Source organism: Macaca fascicularis, chromosome 15, assembly GCF_037993035.2.
Source record: "Macaca fascicularis isolate 582-1 chromosome 15, T2T-MFA8v1.1".
Classification (NCBI taxonomy): domain Eukaryota; kingdom Metazoa; phylum Chordata; class Mammalia; order Primates; family Cercopithecidae; genus Macaca; species Macaca fascicularis.
Genome location: NC_088389.1, coordinates 45,087,697 through 45,108,292, shown reverse-complemented (window position 1 = coordinate 45,108,292; position 20,596 = coordinate 45,087,697). Strand labels below are relative to the sequence as shown.

Sequence of the window (20,596 nt, the reverse complement as noted above, 5' to 3'; positions counted from 1 at the left end):
AAAAAAAAAAGGTCACGTGCTAAATCAGAAAGACATTTTTAACAGGAACACTGGAAGCTAGAAAATTATATAGAAATGCCTTCAAATTTCTGAGGAAAATGATTTTTAACCTAGAGTTCTTTTTTATGTTGTTTTTCTTTTTTTAATACCCTGCCAACATCTGTATTTAACCTAGAGTTTTATATCCAGCCAAACTATCCATCACGTGTAAGAGTGGAACAGTTTTACAAATGAGAAGCTGAAAATTTTACTTCCATGTATCCTTTCTTGGGAAGTTGCTGGAGGAAGAAATTCATGAAATGAGGGAAGAAACTAAGAAACAGAAAGATCTGGGATCCAAGAAATAGGAGATTATACACAAGAGGGAAGTAAAGGGAACTCCTAGGATAACATGAAAGGAAAGTCCTGGGGCCACGTGCAGTGGCTTATGCCTGTAATTCCAGCACTTTAGGAGGCCAAGGTGGGCGCATTATTTGAGGTCAGGAGTTTGAGACCAGCCTGACCAACATGGTGAAACCCCATCTCTACTAAAAATACAAAAACAAACAAACAAAAAAATAGCTAGGTGTGGTGGGTGCACACCTGTAGTCCCAGCTACTCGGGAGGCTGAGGCAGGAGAATCATTTGAACTTGGGAGGCGGAGGTTGCAGTGAACCAAGGTCGCGCCACTGCACTTCAGCCTGAGCAACAGAGGGAGACTCCATCTCAAAAAAAAAAAAAAGGAGAATCCCAAGGTGAAAGTGAGCAAAAACACAAATAGCTGACTGAAGAGGGTGACGCGCTCCCTCTCCAGCTGAATGTGTCACCTTGTTCAAAAGAAAGAGATGGAGGAATAAAGAGGAGGGAAAGAAATTACAAGTAAATAAATGAGGATTTTTACTTATATATTAGTTCTACTGCTTTTTTGTTTTATACATCACCATTATCTGCTTTTATCTTTATTATTTTGTTTCTTTTGTTTTTATATTAATGTTTTTACTAGTTTTTTGAGAATTTAATTCATTTCTTAATTTTCTTCCATTTTAATGGAAATGTCCTGGCATCTGAGTGCTGACTCCCTTCAGTCCCCTGTCAGACTAGCAGAGCTCTTGCTGGCCCCAGGTTCTATGCATGCAAAAATGAGAGGCAAAAACTGCCAGGCAAATCAGCAGTTGCAGTAAAAGGCAGGGCTCTGGGAAGCTGGAGTGGAAGGTTGGTGGCTGCTAGGTGGAGCCAGAACACTTGTAAGTGGGGCCATAGTTGGCTTCTGGTGCAACTTGAAGCCTGGTCTAATTATTTCACCAAACTAAGATGGTGAGGTCAGCATCCCATTCACTCTTTTCTGTCCCTCTCTCTGCACCCCACTCTCACCAAGCCTGGGCAGCAGGCCAAAGAGGCCAGTTAAGAAATCTCTGCAGGTGCCACAAAGGAAATGAGACCATGAAAAGAAAGTGAAGGGGCCACCATGCCCAACCAAGAGAGAGGAAAGGATAAACCAGACAGGAGAGCAGATGGCACTGCAGAGGGCACAAGGCCCTGGCTTAGCTTTTGGAGAGTGACAGGGTATGTGTGTATGTGGGGGGGGGGGGGGGTGTGTGTGTGTATGTGTATTCATTCTCCTGATCCACTCTGCCCATCTTATTTCAGCAAGATAGGCTTCAAGCTCTGAAATTCTTTTCTCCAGTCTATTTGGTTATTAATACTTGTGGCTTCATTGTGAGGTTCTTGTGTTGTGTTTTACCGATCCATTGGGTCACTTATGTTCCTCTCTAAACTGGTTTTTCTGGTTAACAATCTCTGTAATGTTTTATCACAGTTCTTAGCTTCTTTCCATTGGGTTAGAACATGCTCCTTTAGCTCAGCAATGTTTGTTATTACCCACATTCTGAAGCCTACTTCTGTCAATTCATCCATCTCAGCCTCTGCCCAGTTCTGTGTCCTTGCTGGAGAGGCATTGCAATCATTTGGAGGAGAAGAGGCACTCTGGCTTTTGGAGTTTTCAGGTTTTTTGATTCTTTCTCATTTCATGAGTTTACCTAGCTTTGATCTTTGAGGCTGCTGACCTTTGGATAAGTTTTTTGTGGAACTTTTTTGTTGATGCTGTTGTTGCTGTTTGTTTTTCTTCTAACAGTCAGGCTCCTCTTCCATAGGGCTGCTGCAGTTTGCTGGGGGTCCCTCCCATACTTGGAGGTGTCACCAGTGGAGGCTGGAAAACAGCAAAGATTGCTGCCTGCTCCTTCCTCTGGGATTTCTGTCTCAGACGGGCACCAACCTAAGACCAGAAGGAATGCTCCTGTATACAGTGTCTGGTGACCTCTGTTGGGGAGATCCCCCCAGTCAGGAGGCTTGGGATCCAGAACCCACCTAACAAATCACTCTAGCTGCCCCTTCGCAGAGGGGGTGTACTGTGCTGGGTGGAATCCCACTCGTCCAGACTGCCTGGATTCCTCAGAGCCAGCAGGGGGAAAAGACTAAGTCTGTTGATCCATGGAGATGACAACCACCCCTCCCCGCAGGGGCTCAGTCTCACGGAAATCAGAGTTCTGTTTCTAAACCCCTGGCAGGAATTGCTGAAGTTCCTGCAGGGAGGCCCCACCCAGTGAGGAGGATTGATCAGGGTCTGGCCTAAAGAGACAGTCTGGTCATAACCTGTGAGAGCTGCTATGCTGTGCTGTGGGGAATTCCTCCTGGGTCCAAACTGCCCAGTCTCCCCAGCACTGGCAGGGGAAAAATGGCAGACTGGAGCTGCAGTGATGGCTGCCACTCCTCCCACCAGGAGCTCAGTCATCTTAGGCAGCAGGAAGCCACAGTGATGGTAGCCACTCCTTCCCCTGGGAACTCAGCAGCCTTAGGCAGTCTCCAGCCTAGTGGCTGCTGAGAATCTGCACAGCTCCGTGGTAGGCTCTCTTCAGCCTCATGGCTACACACCAAGGCCCTTGTGGTGTGGGCTCATGAAGGGGATCTCCTGATCTGTGGGTTGCACAGATCCATGGAAAAAGTGTGGTTTCCTGGGCAGGGTAGCACACTCACTCACTGCCTCCCTTGGCTGCAGGTGGGAGCTCCCTTTACCTTGCGTGGCTCCCAGGTGGACTGTTGCACCACCCTGCTTTTCCTCACTCTCCGTGAGTCATGCCAATTGCCTAGTCAGTCCCAATAGGAGAACCTGGATACCTCAGTCACCAGTGCAGGATTCACTCACTGTTTTCATTCTTCTCAGTGGGAGCCTCTGTCTGCAGCTGTTTCTTGTGAATTGTATCTTAATATAGATATCATTTTTTAAAATTCCATTTATAGATTCTATTAAATTTGCAAATCAAAGTTAAATGAAATACAAACTGTCATTTTTACATTATTTTTCCCAATCAGTTCTTTTCATTTATTATTCTATATTTTTTAGAAAAGGTTTATTCTATAAACACATCTCAGATTTTTTAAATTCCTCATATTTTTAGCTTGTCAAAATTGTAAATGTCACTTCTTTCTACTACCTTTTCTATTTCTCCTACTTTTTTATTAGTATACTGTTTTATACATATATCATTTTAGTAGCTCTACTAATTGGATTTTCTAATACTGAATGTATTTCAAATCCTAACAGTTTTTCTCTTCCTTTAAATTATTGCTATCTTATTTTTTTCTCTAATTGGATTACCTGGAATCTTTAGCATAATATTGACTAATAATGGTGGCATCAAACATCATTTATCTCATTGCTGTCTCTGGTAAGAGTGCTTTGGGTTATTCATGGTTTTTCTTGTAGGTTTCTAGTGAATAGCCCATGATGGTTAATTTTATGTGTCAACTTGACAGTCCAAATATGTGGTGCTCAGGTATTTGAATAAACATTTTTTCTAGGTGTCTTTGAACGTATTTCAAAGAAGAGGTTAACATTTGAACCAGTAGACTAACTAAAGCAGATTTCCCTATTCAATGTGGCTGTAGACCTCATCCAATCATTGTAGGCCCAAATAGAATAAAAGGCTTAGTAAGACTTCTCTCCCTGCCTGTCTTCAAGCTGGGACACTGGTTTTCTGCCTGCCTGCAGACTCAGACCGGAACTTATACCTTCAGTTTTCCTGGCCTTCAGAAGACTCAGGCCTTCAAACTCAGCCTAGAACTTTACCATCGGCTCTCCTGAGTCTCCAGCTTGCTGACTGCAGATCTTGGGCTTCTTATCATCCATTAATGTCCATGCACATCTCCTTCCTTCCTTCCTTTTTCTCTCCTCCTTCCTTCTTTCCCTCTCTCTCCTTTCCTTCCTTCCTTTTTCTCTCTCTCTCTCCTCCCATCTTTCCTTTCTCTCTCTCTCCATTCCTTCTCTTCCTTCTCTCTTCTGTCTCTGGAGAACACACACTAATAAATGTTCATTATCAATATAAGGAATTTTCTTTCTAATTTTTAAAAAAAGTCACCAGTGTATATAGAATTTTATTAAATGACTTTTTACAGCATGTATTAAGATAGGTTTTTATTAATGTAGATTTCTATTTTTGAAATAGTCTAGAAGTTCTAAAATAAACCTTAGTACTGACTTTATGAAACTGCTAGATTTCTTAACGATTGACTTCGAGTATTTAAGTTTCTTTCCATATATATTTATAATCATTTTCTTACTCTTGGATTTTTTTGTCCTTTTCCCATCATTCCTACTTGCTAGAAGTTTGTCTACTGCCTTATGAAATCTACCTTTTGTAACTATTTCATTGATGTGTGTTTTTATCTTTATTAAAGCATTTATTTTATTTTATTTGGGTTTATACTATTTCCTTTCTGAATTCAATGCATAATTTTGTTCTAGCTTTATTGTCTTCTAATAATCACACATTTTTTTCTGTACAGATTTATTCTCTAACTCCAAAATTACTTAGAAACTTATTTTAAATTTCTAAATCATGTTGGGGTGCTACTTTTAGTTGTTTTCATTTCTATTTTTACTGCAATGTACTGAAAAAATAATTAGGGAGTGTCTGAATATTTCCCTCTGAGAATTTGTTGCAATTTTCTTTTTAACTATATATATATATATATATATATATTCCATTAAAACTATTACATAAATCTTAGAAAATAATGCATAGTATCTTTGTCGGAGAAAACATTATTTGTCTATGGCTATTAATGAAATCTGTCAATTTTATTTTCAAACACTCTACAAAAGTGTTTCTTGAACACTGAAATATAACATAGGACTTAATAAAAAGGGATTATGTATACAGTGAACAATTTTCATTATCCTACTAAGATTTCTGTGTACTTCAAAAGGCTTTTTTTATAAGCAAATATATACATTTTAATAAATTATCTCTGAAAATAACTTTCTAAATATGTCTTTAAAAAAACAAACCTTAGTTTTGGATGAACACTTCCATTATAACTTTCTCTTTCAATAACACATTTTTTAGATTATAAAGAATAGTCTTTCTTCTCAGTACAAGTAGCATAGTAAGTAAATGAGTGTTTTGCCTGAAGATTTTCCTCACATAACAATCTTACAGTTTCCTATACTGTGAATGCTCAGGTGTAGACAATAACCTACAACTGACTGCAGGCTTTCCCACACCCATTACTCGGCTAAGGTTTCCTTTCTGAAATGAGTTCTCTGATGTCGAATTAAGGATGTACTACGACAAAAGACATCACCACACTTATTACATTGATAAGGTCTCTCCCTTGTATGTATTTGCTTATGTTTAGTCAGAGCTGAGCTTAAGCTGAAGGATTTCCCACATTCATTACATTGGTAGGGTTTCTCTCCTGTATGCATCCTCTGATGTCGAATTAGTGAGGTTCTATAGCAAAACGGTTTCTGACATTCATTACATTGATAGGGTTTCATGCCAGAATGAATTTTTATATGTTCAGTAAGGTGTGTCCTTCGACTGAAGGTTTTTCTACATTCTTTACAAACATAGGGCTTCTCTCCAGTATGAGTTCTCTGGTGTTCAGTAAGATGTGCACTCCGATTGAAGGCCTTTCCACATGCATTACACTCATAGGGTTTTTCTCCAGTATGAATTCTTTGATGTTGAATGAAGGCTGGGGTGTGGCTGAAAGCTTTCCCACATTCATTACATTCATATGGTTTCTCTCCTGTGTGGATTCTCTGATGTCGGATTAGTGATGTACTGTGGCAAAAAACCTTCCGACATTCCTTACACTGGTAGGATTTTTCCTCAGAATGAATTCCCTGATGTTCAATTAGGTGTGTGCTGCGGCTGAAGGTTTTTCCACATTCAGTACATTCATATGGTTTCTTTCCAGTATGAATTCTATGATGTTGAGTAAGGGCAGAGATATGGCTGAAAGCTTTCCCACATTCATTACAAGGATAGGGTTTTTCTCCAGTATGGATTCTCTCATGATTTCTAAGGGATGACCTATGACTAAAGGCTTTTTCACATTCATTACACTCATAAGGTTTCTCCCCAGTATGGACTCTTTGATGCTGAATAAGATTAGTGCTCTGACTAAAAGCTTTCCCACATTCATTGCATTCATAAGGTTTCTCTCCAGTATGTATTCTTTGATGTTGAATAAGATTAGTGTTCCGGGTAAAGGACTTACCACATATTTTACATTCATAAGGTTTCTCTCCAATATGTGTTTTCTGATGCTGGGTCAGGGATGCAACACAAGTGTAGCCTTTCCCACATTCAGTACAGAGGTATGGGTTCGCTCTCATATAAATTTTCTCAGATTCCATCAGTACTGAACTATGGCTTTATATTTATTTATTTTTTCATTTTTGTGGGTATGTAATAGGTGTTGGCTTTTCATTTATTTCCAGAATAAGTAAATAAGTAAAGTTTGAGATACAAATGCATCCTTTCTTATATCTAATAAATTATTTTCATTCATGAGTTGCCTTTTGAAAAAATCCACTACAGCAGAATTATGCTTCAGGTTCCCACCATTGATGTCATAGTTACAGTAGTCCTGCCTTATCCACAGTTCCACTTTCCATGGTTTCAGTTCTCCACGGGCAATTGTGGTCAAAAATATTATATGGAAAATTCCAGAAATAAACAATTCGTAACTTTTAAATGGTGTGGTTTTCTGAGTACTGTGATGAAATCTTGTGTGATCTGCTCTGTCCTGCCTGAGCTGTGAATCATTTCTTTGTCCAGTGTATCTGCACTGTATATACTACCCACCCATTCGTCATTCAGTAGCTCATACTAAGAACCTGGTTAGGGTTTGGTACATCAGTGATTTCAGGCATTCTCTGGGGTCTTGGAATGTATACTGCATGAATAACTGGGGACTACTGCATGAGGTCTTTTTCTTATAAAAACTCTCAGTTGTTTAAAAAGCTTTGGTCTTTGATTAATGTTTCCTCAAAGTTGTTATATTCATGATCTTCCTTTTGACTTGCTTTTTCCTGTAATCTGGTTATACTGGTGTTTCTGAAACTCGTTATCAAATTCGAGTTCTTCTAACGTGAAGTATTAGGAACCATCATTTGAAAAAAGATTCTAACGTCATATGATGACATTGTTTTGTTTTTCAGAAATTCTCGGCTTTGGAGTGGATGCTCTAACTTTGGATATAGTATCCAGGATTAAGTAGAAGATATTATTTCTTTCCTCTGAAATACAAAGGCAGAAAACAAGGCTCACTCATCAGTTACAGAAAATAAAAATAAAATAGTGCTATGATAAAATGTAAAATTTTTCAATATAAGTACTGATTAATAGGGAAGTTTAAAGGTGAAATGGATCGATATATATGTCTGAAAAACACTGTTTCTCTACTCACAACAACTCTTGACAAATTGTATAGCCACAGCCTTGTCCTCTCTATAACTCATACTTAACACAGAACACTTCTATGTGCAAATGTGTGGGATTTTTTCCATTCTGACCAGTTCCCCAACTCTCTGGACACCAACTCTAGATATCCTACAATTTACTCTAATTCCAACACTATCTACCTGGAGTAAGCATCATATCCCTCGAGTTAAAGGGCTCAGTCCCACAAGACTGCCTCCACTTCAGATGACAATCACAAGCTGGTCCTCCCATACTTCTGACCGACTGGCTACAAGTTGAGGGTTCCTATAACCCCTCCTCCTCTGGTTCAATAATTTGCTAGAATGGCTCACAGAACTCAGGAAAACACTTTACTTACATTTACCAGTTTATTATAAAGGATACAGTTCAGAAAAAGCCATTCAGGAAGAGATGCACAGTGCAAGGTGGGCAGAAGGGAAAGGGGTATAGAGCTTCTGCATCATCTCTGGGCATGCTACACTTCCAGCACCTTGATGTGTTGACCAATCTAGAAGCTCATCAAATATCACTGTTTAAGAGTTTGTATAGAGCTTAATCTCCATCCCCACATCTTTCTTCCCAGAGGTTGGTGGGTGGAATTGAAAGTTCTAACCCTCTAGTTGCTTGGTCTTTTTAGTGATCAGACCCACTATTGAGGCTATCTAGGGGCCCTACCCTATTTCACCTCATCAACATAAACTCATCATAATACACCTTTTCTTTAAAAAAGGTGTACTATGAACAACAAAATCTATTCCTATCACTTAGGAAATCTGGAGGGCTTTCAATCTGGGTGACAAGAATTGGAAACAAAGACCAGATGTATTTCGTATGCTATCGCAATAGGTGTGATCAAAGAAATGGAAGCATTGAGACAAAGTGCATAATAAAATCAAAGGTAAACATTCAGTAAAATAAATGTTGTGAATAAAAGACAATGGAACTAATTCAAATGTATGTATGTTTTTGGAAACCAGAGGAAAAAATCCAGAAAAGTGAAATGGGATCAGATAATAAAAAACTCTCACACTTTAAACAGAGAAATTCAATGTCATCTAGCAGGAGACAGGAAAACTGAAGTTTTCTGTCAGAACATTAACAGGATAAATATATCTTAGATGTGATGTTTTAGATTAAAAGCTTGTTAATTCTATCTAAAATGAATAAAAGAACAATGGTGAAACTTAGCAAGAAGGCATAATATGAATAATATGATTCTGGATTGGGATAATACTAGTAAGAATTTGGTGTAAGTGTAGATAATACATAAAAAAGAAGAAAGAAAAAATGCTGAAATAGATTATAGGGAATTTTTACAAAACAAGATTCATAAAGATACAATGGTTTCTAGCCAAGAAGGCTGGAAGAATAGTGGTACTAATGATAGAAAAAGAAGGAAAGAGAGGCAACCTAGGGAAAGCTGGTGATTTTACTTTCACCATATTGAGGTTAAAGTGATTGAAAGTGAAGTACGACATTCTAATGGAGATAAACTTTAAGCAGGGGAATATATGGGGATAGAATGTAAGTGAAACACTTAAGTTGAAAAAATATATATAAGAAAGTTAACATAGAAGGACTATTTGAGGATGTCAGAATGCACTAACTTTTTGAGATAAAAAATAAACAAGTAGAAAATAAACCATAAAGGCACATGCGTTTATGTTAGGGAGCAAGTGAAGTTAACAAAAAAGCATTTGGAAAAAGATTAGAATGGAAAAGAATCTGGTGATGTCACACAAGGTAAAACAAAATATCAAACACGGCAGAAAGTCTGAACACAGGACTAAGAATAGGTTGCTATCAAGAAAGAATTCAAGAATCTCCTCAAAATAATTTTAGCAGAAGACAAGAATCTAACTCCAAAGATTAAAAGAGAACAGGAATTGAGGATATTAGCTACAAGTTTGAAACATTTGGTAATGACAGAATAATTTTGAAAGGCAGATAAAAAATTTTTAGGCAACATATTATTTTAAAAGCAAGAAAACCTTTTTAATGTCTGAAAGTAGAAGGAAAGGAGCTGGTGAAGTGGAGAGACTGAATCATGAAACAGTCATTAAATCAGACCCTAAAATAAGTAAAAAATAATGGAATCTGAAGTACAGAATGGAAAGACTAACAACGGAAGAGGGCCAATCTTCCTCTGAGATCAAGAGATATGTGAGAAGATAGATAAAGTTATATAGAAATGAAGTTGCTGTTGCTTCTACTAGATGAATGCAGGTTTTTAAAATACAGATGAGGGGCTCTGCACAGAGGACCCTAACCAACATTTCAAAAGCTATCTCCTAGTACCACTATTGTTACTAGCACCACCATAATGGATAAATGGACTCTTATTTACAAGGATTCCTGTCTTCTTGGTTGTTTTCGTTATCTGATTCTTTCCTGGCTGTTATTTTGTGACATTTCTCCATTTTTCCTTTGTTATCTATTTATATGGTTCTTCTTAGTTGGAAGATAACATCCATGGATCCTAGAATTATGTCCTAAGTAGTATTCAGGAATTCTGCGATAGAGAAATGTTGATACTTCTAAGATAACAAAGTAAGACTATCTATTTATAAAGTTTTAAAGAAAAGGACTATCATCTATTCAGTACAGAAATATCTTGTCTCTGGTCCCTAAACTCAAAGCTCAGTCTCAGCTGAACACCTGTAAATCTCACGATCCTACATATTTTGGGATTGGAGAAACTGTACTCACCCAATGAGATGAAGCTGTAACAGTTTTTCAAGATCACATCCATGTGCCATGTCTCTGACATCTTCCAATGCCACTGGTTCCTAAAACATCAAACAAGTACCTGCTTATTAAGGGATCAGTCCTGCAGACATTTACAAAAGAAAGAGTAAAGCTAACAATTAAAAATGACAAAGTGGAGGACTATTAAGTTGTTCAAAAAGGGTTCAGAATTCTAGGCTCAAGAGTGGCCAAAAGTTTATTATTTGGTGTCTACTACTTACCTGTTGAGGATATACAGAAGCAATACTGAAGTTTCCCTATAAAGACACCTAAAATTAAAAAAAATATGTGTAATTATATGTATATATACATATAAAATATAGGTAAACTATAAACTCAACTTAAATAACAGAAAATATGGAAATATCGTAAGTGGGTAGTGCAACAAGGTACTTGTTATAACCCTATTAATGGCAACGATACACATAAAAGAAAAATTGATTATTCAAGTAAAGCAATTATAAGAGGGTATAGAAAAATGAGAAGCTAAAGAGAGAGAAACAGATATAGATGTAGATGTAGATATACTATTGGTTCTGTTTTTCTGGAGAACACCAACTAACACATCAACATAAAATAATAAATCCACTTTCTGTTTAACTCATCTGTCCTCTGCAAGCTTGTGTGGTGTGAATCCATGTATATACTGATTTCAAGCTTCTGGGACTGCAAATATAAGAAGGATAAGTTCCCAGATGATGAGGAATTCACCAAGATAAATGCCATAATATGAGATTCCTTGGATGTCAACCAGGCAACCAACTTCCCCAGAAAACTTTGTTATCACTGTCTGCCATTTTTTAAATAATCACAATAGAATCTTCCTTGTGTTACACTCTATGGTTGACAGAAAAGGAATAATAGAAACAGAACTTGCTACTAAAAGATATGTACTCTATTTGCAAAGAAAAGTCTTATAGAAACTTAGCAGGAAAATGAGGGAGCATAAAAACAAAACAAGCAGAAGAAAGTGTTAAACAAATGGTGAAATGACACTGGGGAAGTACAGCCTCTTTTCACCTCACCTTGGGGAACTACACTCTTACCATTCTGGCCTAAGCTAGAGGCTGAGAATCCAAGCTTGACCTCTTGCAGAAGGTCACTCAAGAGCAGAGAAATTAACATAGATTTTGGCATTTGTAAGTGACTAGAGTAACAAAACTGGGAACTGAAGGGGTTCCAAACACATGACCAGACTCTTCCCAAGGAATTGGCTGAATTCTGAAGCTGGGTCAGGAGTTTGAAGAGCTAAGCTGAAAACCTGTGAATGGCAGAGGCAAATCTTCCATAGTTTTTCAAGGTAAAGGAGACAAAGACTTGACACATTCTCAACTGAATGCCCAGGAGAGCCACCCATAGGAAAAGAAGCAGTGGAGAGGCAGAATAAGGCTTATCCAAACTGCAGCCCAGCCCCAACTCAGCTGGGCTAAGTGAGTATATCTTCTTAGAAAAAAGAGGACCCTTCCTGGTGAAAGATGCCATCAAGTTGAACCTCTATGATGCATTCATACATGATGACAATATATTATGTATGTTATACATGTATCATATGTGTTCAAACAAGATAGTCACAAAAGATAAACATGTGGTGCTGTATTTCCATATATCGTTCAAAACTTACTAGACATACAGAGTCAATACTACAGGACAGATAAGAGGAAACAAAATAGAAGAATAGATAAAATAGAGAAAAGACTGGAAGATTTCAATACCAATTTGGAATCAACCAAAAGGAATCAAATTAGTATTCTAGAACAGAACGCTTGAAATTAAGAACTCAGAGGATGGGTTTAACAACAGACTAAGCCTAAGGGAAACACAGATCAACAAAAATACACAAAATGAAGTACAGAGAGCTAAAAGAAAAGAATAATGGTAATTTAAAAAGCTAAGAAAATATTGATGCTGATAGAAGCCTAAGGAGAAAATATAACTAAATGTAACATGGTATCTCGAATGAGAACAGAGAGTAGAAAAATGACATTACATAAATACTAAAAAAATTTTAATGAAATACTACAGTTAATAATAATGTACCAACCTTGGCTAACTAATTGTGACGAATGTACCAAACTAATATAAGATGTTGACAGTAGGGAAAACTGGCTACGGGGATGTGGGAACTCTCTGTAATATATCTGTAAATTTTATGCAAATCTTAAACTATGCTAAAAGAAAAAGTTTATTAATAAAAGCAAGAGATACCTTATTTTTAAGTTAATCTCCTATTTATTTCAACTATTTTCTTATAGCTTATGTTTTTCTTTTAATCATCATTTAGCCATGTGCTATATTCTAAATGAATCCCCCAAAACCCACATGTTGAAAGTTAATTGCCAATGTGATAATATGAGGAGGTGGAGGCCTTTGGGAGGTAATTAAGTCATGAGTGTACAGCGCTCATAGAAGGGATTAAGGACCTTATAAAAAGGCTTGAGGGAGTGGGTTTGTACCTTTCCATGTTTTCTGCCATGTAAAGATACAGTGTTCTCTGCAACAAGGCACCATCCTGGAAGCAGAGACTGAGCCTTCACTAAACAACAAACCTGCTGGCACAATGATCTTGGACTTCAAGCCTCCAGAACCGTGAGAAATAAATTTCTGTTCTTTATAAATTGCCCTGTCTCAGGTATTTTGCTATAGCAGCACAAACCAAGACACCTTGTGATACGATTTGGCTGTGTCCCCACCCAAATCTCACCTGGAATTGTAATAATCCCCATAGGTCAAGGATGGGGCCAGGTAGAGATAACTGAATCATGGGCCCAGTTTCCTGGGGGCAGTTTCCCCATACTGTTCTCATGGTAGTGAATAAGTCTCAAGAGATCTGATGGTTTTATAAATGGGAGTTCCTCTGCCTGCATAAGCTCGTGCCCACCATCATGTAAGAAGTCCCTTTGCTCTTCCTTCATCTTCTGCTATGATTATGAGGCCTCCCCAGCCATACTAAACTGTGAGTCCATTAATAATTTATAATTTCCTTTATAAATTACCCAGTCTTGGCTATGTTTTCATTAGCAGATGAGAATGGACTAATACACCTTGTTTTATGTTTTACTTCCTGATGATGCAGTTTATGTAGTCCTTTTCATATATCAGACATTCAATAAAGCTTATCTCTTAAAAACGAGCATGGGGCTTATGAGACTTACTTAAGAGGTCTAACACACACATAAGTGGAGTCTTAAAAAAAAAAAGAATGGAAATGATGCTATATTTAAGGGAATAGGGATAGATTTTTCGCAACCAATGACTCAGATTCCACTGCCCTCAAACCATAAGCAAGCTAAATAAAAAGAAAGCTACACCCACGAATAGAATAGTCAAACTCCTGAAAATCAGAGAAAAGGAGAACAATCTTAAAAGCAATTTAACAAAAGGGCAGGGTAACTTCAAAGCAGAAACAATAAGACTGCTGACTCCTCAGCAGTTCAAGAAAATCAACTGAAAAGCCATGTTTCTGGATGAGAAGACTTAATATTTTAAAGATGTCAATTCTCCCCTGTTGTGGGTTGAATTGTGTCCCTCCAAAAAAGGTATGTTGTAATCCTAACCTCAGTACCTCAGAATGTGACCTTATTTAGAAACAGGATCACTGCAGATGTAATTGGTTAAGGTGAGTTCACACTGGAATGGGGTGGGCTCCTAATCCAGTATGGCTGGTGCTCTTTTAAGAAGATGGTCATGGGAAGACCCACAGACATATAGAGAAAGTCATGTGATGAAAGGGCAGAGAACAGAGTTACACAGCTGCAAGCTACGGAATACCAAAGATTTCCAGCAAACCACCTGAAGCTAGGAAGAGGCAAAGAATGATTTCCCTACAGGTTTCAGAGGCAGGATGACCTTGCCAACAGCTTGATTTTGGAATTCTAGCCTCAGAACTGTGAGATAATAAATTTATGTTGTTTTAAGTTACCCAATTTGTGGTACTTTGCTAGGGCACTGCTAGGCTACTAATGCATACCCCAACTTAACTGACTAAACTTTAGCTAAGAACTAAATGTTTGTGTCCTCTCAAAATTCATATGTTGAAAGTTTAACCCCTAAGGTGATGGTATTAGGTGAGGCCTTTGGGAGGTAATTAGGTCATGAGGATGGAGGACTCACCAATGAGATTAGTGCCCTTATAAGGTGAAACATGAGAGAAATGATCTTTCTCTCTGCCATGTGAGAAAACAATAAGATGGCCATCTATAAACCAGGAAGAGGGCCTTCAACAAGAACCTGACCATGAAGGCACTCTGATTTTTAATTTCCAGACTCCAGAACTATGAGAAAGAAATGTTTGTTGTTTAAGCCATGCAGTCTATAGTATTCTTTTACAGCAGCCCAAACTGTCTAAAACACCTATATAATACATACTTTTCAAAAAGAAAAAAGATGAGGATTGAGGGTAGGGGACTTGCCCATACTAGACATCCAAACATATTCTATAGTTACATTAATTTTAAAATAGGGTGGTAGTGGCACAGAGATAGATTGAAAGAATAATAAAATGAAACTGAGTCTAAAAATAGGCCCTTTATTTTGCAGGGATTTAATATATGTTAAAAGTAGCATTTCAAATTATTTGAGGAAGGGTAAAAATTTAACAAATAATCTTAGGGCAACTGGTTTATCCACTTAGGGAAAAAATAAATTTAAAGCCACTGCTTTATAAAAAATAATTATAGATGAATTAAAGACTTAAACATAAAACTAGAACTATAAAAGAACCAGGAAAACCACTAGAAGAATATTTTTATAATCTTGCAATGGGGAAATCCTTAATAAAATATAAAATCTAGAGGTTATATAGAAAAAGACTCACAGATTTGACTATACAAACATAGAAGGCAATCAACTAAATTAAAAGACAAAAGACATACTGGGAGTAAATATTTGCAACTAATAAAGCAAAAAGGACAATTTTCTGTATTTTACAGCATTTGTACAAATCAAATAGGAAAAATGTATAATGCAATACAAATCTGGCAAAAGATATGAACATATGAACAGGAAATTCACAAAAGAAATACAAATGATCAATATACAAAAAGATTTTCAAGCTCACTTCTAATCACAGAAATACAAATTAAGATACTAATTTTCATTCATCAGATTGGCAAAAATGTTAAAAACAGGCAATATTCAGTACTGTTTTAAGTACTGGGGAAATGGCTGCTCTTATATACTCTTAGTGGAAAAGGTTTATTTGTATTTATTTTACAAAGTCACATTATAATCACACCAGGTTCATAATAAATTACCTTTGAGTCATACACATTGTTAATAATAGCTACATTACCTGCAAAAATGAACTCACAGCACCTTGTACTTTTCCTCTCGTTACATCATTACATTCATTGTACCTCAGTGTTCTACTTCCAATGTCTGTATTCCTTCCTAGGAAAGTGGGAGGGAGTGGTGCATAGAGTAACACGAAGTAACAGGAAGAAATATTTATGAAAAGGAAGAAAATTCTATGGATTTATTAATAGTTTTAACCCATGGAATTATAGTTGAACTCTTTTAACAGAAGTCCCTTTCAACTCAAGAATGATAGAAGCATTATGTATTTGCAGATTTCTCTCACAGCAAATTAGTGTTGATGGATATTAGATCATTTATGGTTTTAAAATCCAGCATTTTATTTGAATTTTTCTATTTTTCTGAAAAATTATGTCTATATATCTAAATAAGCAAAATATATATAAATGACAAAACTATCAGGAATTTTGCCCAATGATTGTCCCAGGCACTGTCCTGGGAAACTGAGAGAAAGTGGGATCTAGTGCACTAGTAGAGGAGTTGGCCATAAATTAGAGTCCAGGCCATTTCTCCATAGTAACAGGAGGGAGGACAGGCTCCCTCCTGTTACTTTGGAGTATAATGGGAATACTTCCTGGAAGATTAGGGGATGTAGTGGTGAGAGCATTTGGAAGTTCTCTGCTAGTTCTCTTAGTAAAATAGGAAGCATGAGAGTGGAGATGGGGAGAGGAATTGGAAGTTTGGGGTAGATGAAGTGTTGGTTGGCTTAAAAAGTCAGATAATGAAGGAAATAGAAAAATCCATCTTTCACCTGGATGATTGCTTTAGCTTCCTAGCCAGTATCCATGTCTGACCTTGGTACCCTATACTCTATTCTCAACAGAGCATCCAAAATGGTTCCTTTAAACTAAGTCAAGTTATGTCACTTCTCTATTCAAAATCCTCCTATGAAAATTGGTAAATTATATGTAAATCTCAATAGAGCTGAATAAACAATAACACCAACTACCATCACCTCCTACATTTTCTCTTCTCATTCAACACAAAAGCCAAACTGGCTGTGGCCTATACTAGCCTGTGTGCTGTGTGGTCTACATGCCTTACCTCTCTCATCTCAACTCCTGCTGTGCTGCTCTCACTCACCCGTCTCAGGACACATGGCCTTCCTGATGTTCCCACAAAGGTTAAGCATATCTGCACCTTAAGGCTTTGCATTTGCTGTTGCTTCTGCTGAGGAACTTAATCCTCCTCCTCCCCCTTCCCAAATATCTGCAACGCTCATATTTTTTTTTTTTTTTTTTTTTTTGGAGATGGAGTCTTGCTCTATAGCCCAGGCTGGAAGGCAGTGGCACGATCTCAGCTCAATGCAACCTCCACCTCCCAGGTTCAAGCGATTCTCCTGCCTCAGTCTCCCGAGTAGCTAGGACTACAGGCATTTGCCATAACGCCCAGATAATTTTTGTATTTTTAGTAGAGACAGAGTTTCACCATGTTGGCCAGGATGGTCTCAATCTCTTGACCTCGTGATCTGCCTGCCTCGGCCTCCCGAAGTGCTGGGATTACAGGCATGAGCCATCGCGCCCAGCCCATATTCTCATTTTCTGTAAGTCTCTATTCAATGTCATCTACCAGTGAAGTTTTCTCCCACTCCCCTATATTAAATAATGGCTGTCCCATGCCTTCCCTAGCCCCATTACTCTGGTATAGTTTCCTCTATTCATCACTACGAATGATGTTCAGTAGATTAGGTGAATTAGTGCATTTTTGAATTAATATTTTCAACTTGCACATTTACTGGAATGTAACCCCATGCTAAGTTGAGGAATATCTGTGTTTACATTATTGTCCCATCCAAGACTGTCAGCTCCACATAGGCAGGGACTTTGTGTTATTCACTGTTATATCCCAATGCTTAGAATATTAGCTGGCAAAAAGTAGGCACTCAATGAATATTATTCAGTGAGTGAAAGAAAATCTTCCCTCCCTCTGGACAGAGGTGATATTTCAGGAAATAAAAAATACAGCAGAGCTGCATTACAGACACATATGTATATTTTATTTGTACAAATCTGCCCTACAGGCTCAAGAAAGTATGTCATCTAAAGGTAAGAGTGAGATGGGAGCATCTCCTGTTTCCTCAGTCTCAGTTCTCACAGCCCTCTCGTAAGTGAGCATCTTGCTATGCTGAGTTATTTTAATGTTTAAAGAACATAGTTGGGGTACATTTATAAATGTATATTATTGCATGGTTGTATACACACTACATGTAAATACACATTATGAACTATCGTTCATAACAATGTATTGTATTCTTGAAAATTGCTATGAGAGCAGTTTAAGTGCTCTCACCACAAAAAAATTAAAAGTACGTGAGGTGATGCATGTTCATTAGCTGATTTAGCCATTCTACCAAGTATACATATTTCAAAACAACACGTTACACATGATATATACAATTTTTATTTGTCAGTTACAAAGAAAAATTATGCCGAGTGCGGTGGCTCACACCTGTAATCCCAGCACTTTGGGAGGCTGAGGCAGGCAGATCACGAGGTCAGGAGTTCAAGACCAGGTTGCACAACATGGTGAAACCCCGTCTCTACTAAAAATACAAAAATTAGCCAGGCGTGGTGGTGCACGCTTATAATCCCAGCTACTCAGGAGGCTGAGGCACGAGAATCACTTGAACCCAGGAGGCAGAGGTTGCAGTGAGCCAAGATCATGCACTGCACTCCAGCCTGGGCAACAGGGCGAGACTCTGTCTCAAAAAAAAAAAAAAAAAAAAAAAAAAAAAAAAAAAAAAAGAAAGCAAATAATGAGCAATAAAAGAGATTCTCAAGGGACATTTAATTGCATATGATTTTTCCACACTGCAAGATGGAACTTTAGAAATTAAACCCAGCTTAATTTCTACTAAGAAATGCCTTGAAAAGTTCTGCTCACCAAAGACCATGTAGTCAGGGGCCAGTGGTCAGGTCCTTCTTCTTGATGCCATCTTATAGAAGTAAGTAGAGACCTGAGAAAGCAGAGCTGAAAAAGGAAAGGGGCCTTGAGAAATCAGGATTGTCTTTATGGGAAGCCTGTCTGACTACCTGGATATAACCCGCACCCTCTGTAAAAATGTCAGAATGAGTCTAGGAACAGATTGTTTCCCTGCAGAGTACGAAGTGAAAGGCCACTTACATTCCTGTCTCTGGTCACTGGTCCAATCTGACAAACCAGAAACAGGGCTAACTTTATCCTCCCATGATGGGTGGCACCGAGTACATCAGCCCCCTATTTGTTAATAATAATACTTGTAAAGCATATACAATTTTTCGAAGTGCATCCACAAATGCCATCTCAAAGAACAAACAATTGCTCTTCATTGCCCGCAGAGCGTAGGGAATCAATTCCACAGTTCTTTATAGAAGAGACTTCAGAAATTTACCAGTAAAACTAAACAAACTACATCTAGCGAGGAGGTGAGTTTCTGAGGAAAGAGCAAGAACTGGATGTCGGGAAACCTAAATTCTAGTTGGCACTAAATACCTATCACAGTTTTCTTGCAATTCCCAGGTCTACCACCAAGGTCTGGGGTGGCTGCCTCTCCCCAGATAAACTGCCCCCCATCAGAGTCAAAGCAAGGCCCAAAAGCTCTGAGCTCTGTTTTCATGACCCTCCAACCCAGAAGAGAACCCAAGGCCCCGACTAGTAAGGCTGTGCGCACACAGGGCTTTGCCGCCTCCTCACCCCGAAGCGGGATGCTGGCCCCGGTCACCATCACCCTGGGCCATCACTGCAACGCGAACCAAATACCCAGCCTGACCTAATCGCCTTTCCTCCGCCCCCGCCTCCGCCCCCGGGCCCGGCCAATGCATTCTCAGGCCTCGGCTGACCCGCCCGAATGGTTGTGTTTGAAGCAGACCTCTCTCCCAGCCTCCCACAGGAGTCCAAGGGTCGGGAAAGAAAAAGCTCACCTGCTCCACGGAAAAATAAAGAGCACTGTCGGACGATGAGGTTCCCAAGCCAAGAAGTACGCCTGCGCACGCGGCCGACAGGAACTACATTTCCCAGCATCTTCTGCAAAGGGCGCCCGCGAGCTGCGTCTTCCACCGGTATATTTCTAACGCTTTGCGCATTGCGAACGTGAGTCTTTTCCACTGTTGTTTAAATAAAAAGAAGAGAAAAGAAAAACAAAGATTTTTTTTCTTTTGCTAGAAACAACTTAAATCCAAAGAGATGCAGAGTTTGCGTTAACAACACCCCCGACACAAAAGTAATACCTATTCACTACATTAATAGATGATTTATAAATAACCCTTTATTCAACAGATAAAAAAGCAAACTACCCAGATGAATTCATTGCAGAAATATTTATTAACGCAGTGATTAATTCTTTTTTAGCATTCTAAAAGTAAATCTCTGATTTATAGCCAGCTTCTTTGTTATGAGTGTGTGTTGAGGGGATGGTGGGGTGCGGGGCGGGGGAAAAACAGGCGGCAGAGAAAGAGAGACAGCGAACAAGCACCAGAGAGATTCCATCCAAGAATGTGGTCATACTTTTGGGGTAAATTTTTTTTCTAGCTTTTTTCTTTCTGTTAGGAACTTAGGTTATGATCACTTCAGTGCTACCAAAAATAGTATACTGATGAACAACCTTGTAGATTAATCTGTTCCCTCCTCCACATCTATTCTTGACAAACACGTCCAAGAAACGACTATAATGAAGAGGGAATATGCATATCTAACTTTTTTCCTAAACAAACGAATATAGATAGATAGATTGTAGATAACAGAGAATAGAGATAAGAAAAAAGAACAAAATTAAAGTCAGATGAAAGTTCACTCCAAGATACTCCTTA

The 20,596-nt window shown here is 38.3% G+C and overlaps 1 protein-coding gene across 2 annotated transcripts; it reads right to left on the bottom strand.

Moving 5' to 3' along the window:
- Positions 1–5,092: 5,092 nt before the first annotated feature.
- ZNF883 (zinc finger protein 883) lies at positions 5,093–19,551 on the bottom strand. 2 transcript variants are annotated; one of them, XM_045373655.3, is made up of 6 exons: positions 19,485–19,551; positions 18,696–18,782; positions 15,790–15,887; positions 10,721–10,768; positions 10,461–10,540; positions 5,093–7,567 (listed from the first exon to the last, which is right to left on the bottom strand). In XM_045373655.3, the coding sequence occupies exon 6, from the start codon at positions 6,680–6,682 to the stop codon at positions 5,543–5,545; it is 1,140 nt and encodes a 379-aa protein (XP_045229590.1). In that variant the 5' UTR covers positions 6,683–7,567; positions 10,461–10,540; positions 10,721–10,768; positions 15,790–15,887; positions 18,696–18,782; positions 19,485–19,551; the 3' UTR covers positions 5,093–5,542. The 2 variants fall into 2 exon arrangements, with proteins under 2 accessions (XP_045229590.1, XP_045229588.1); XM_045373653.3 differs by lacking the exon at positions 15,790–15,887.
- Between the last annotated feature and the right edge of the window lie 1,045 nt (positions 19,552–20,596).

Excerpts from the sequence above, each read along its gene's own strand:
- ZNF883 (XM_045373655.3), bottom strand. The coding sequence starts at position 6,682 with ATGGAATCTGAGAAAATTTATATGAGAGCGAACCCATACCTCTGTACT.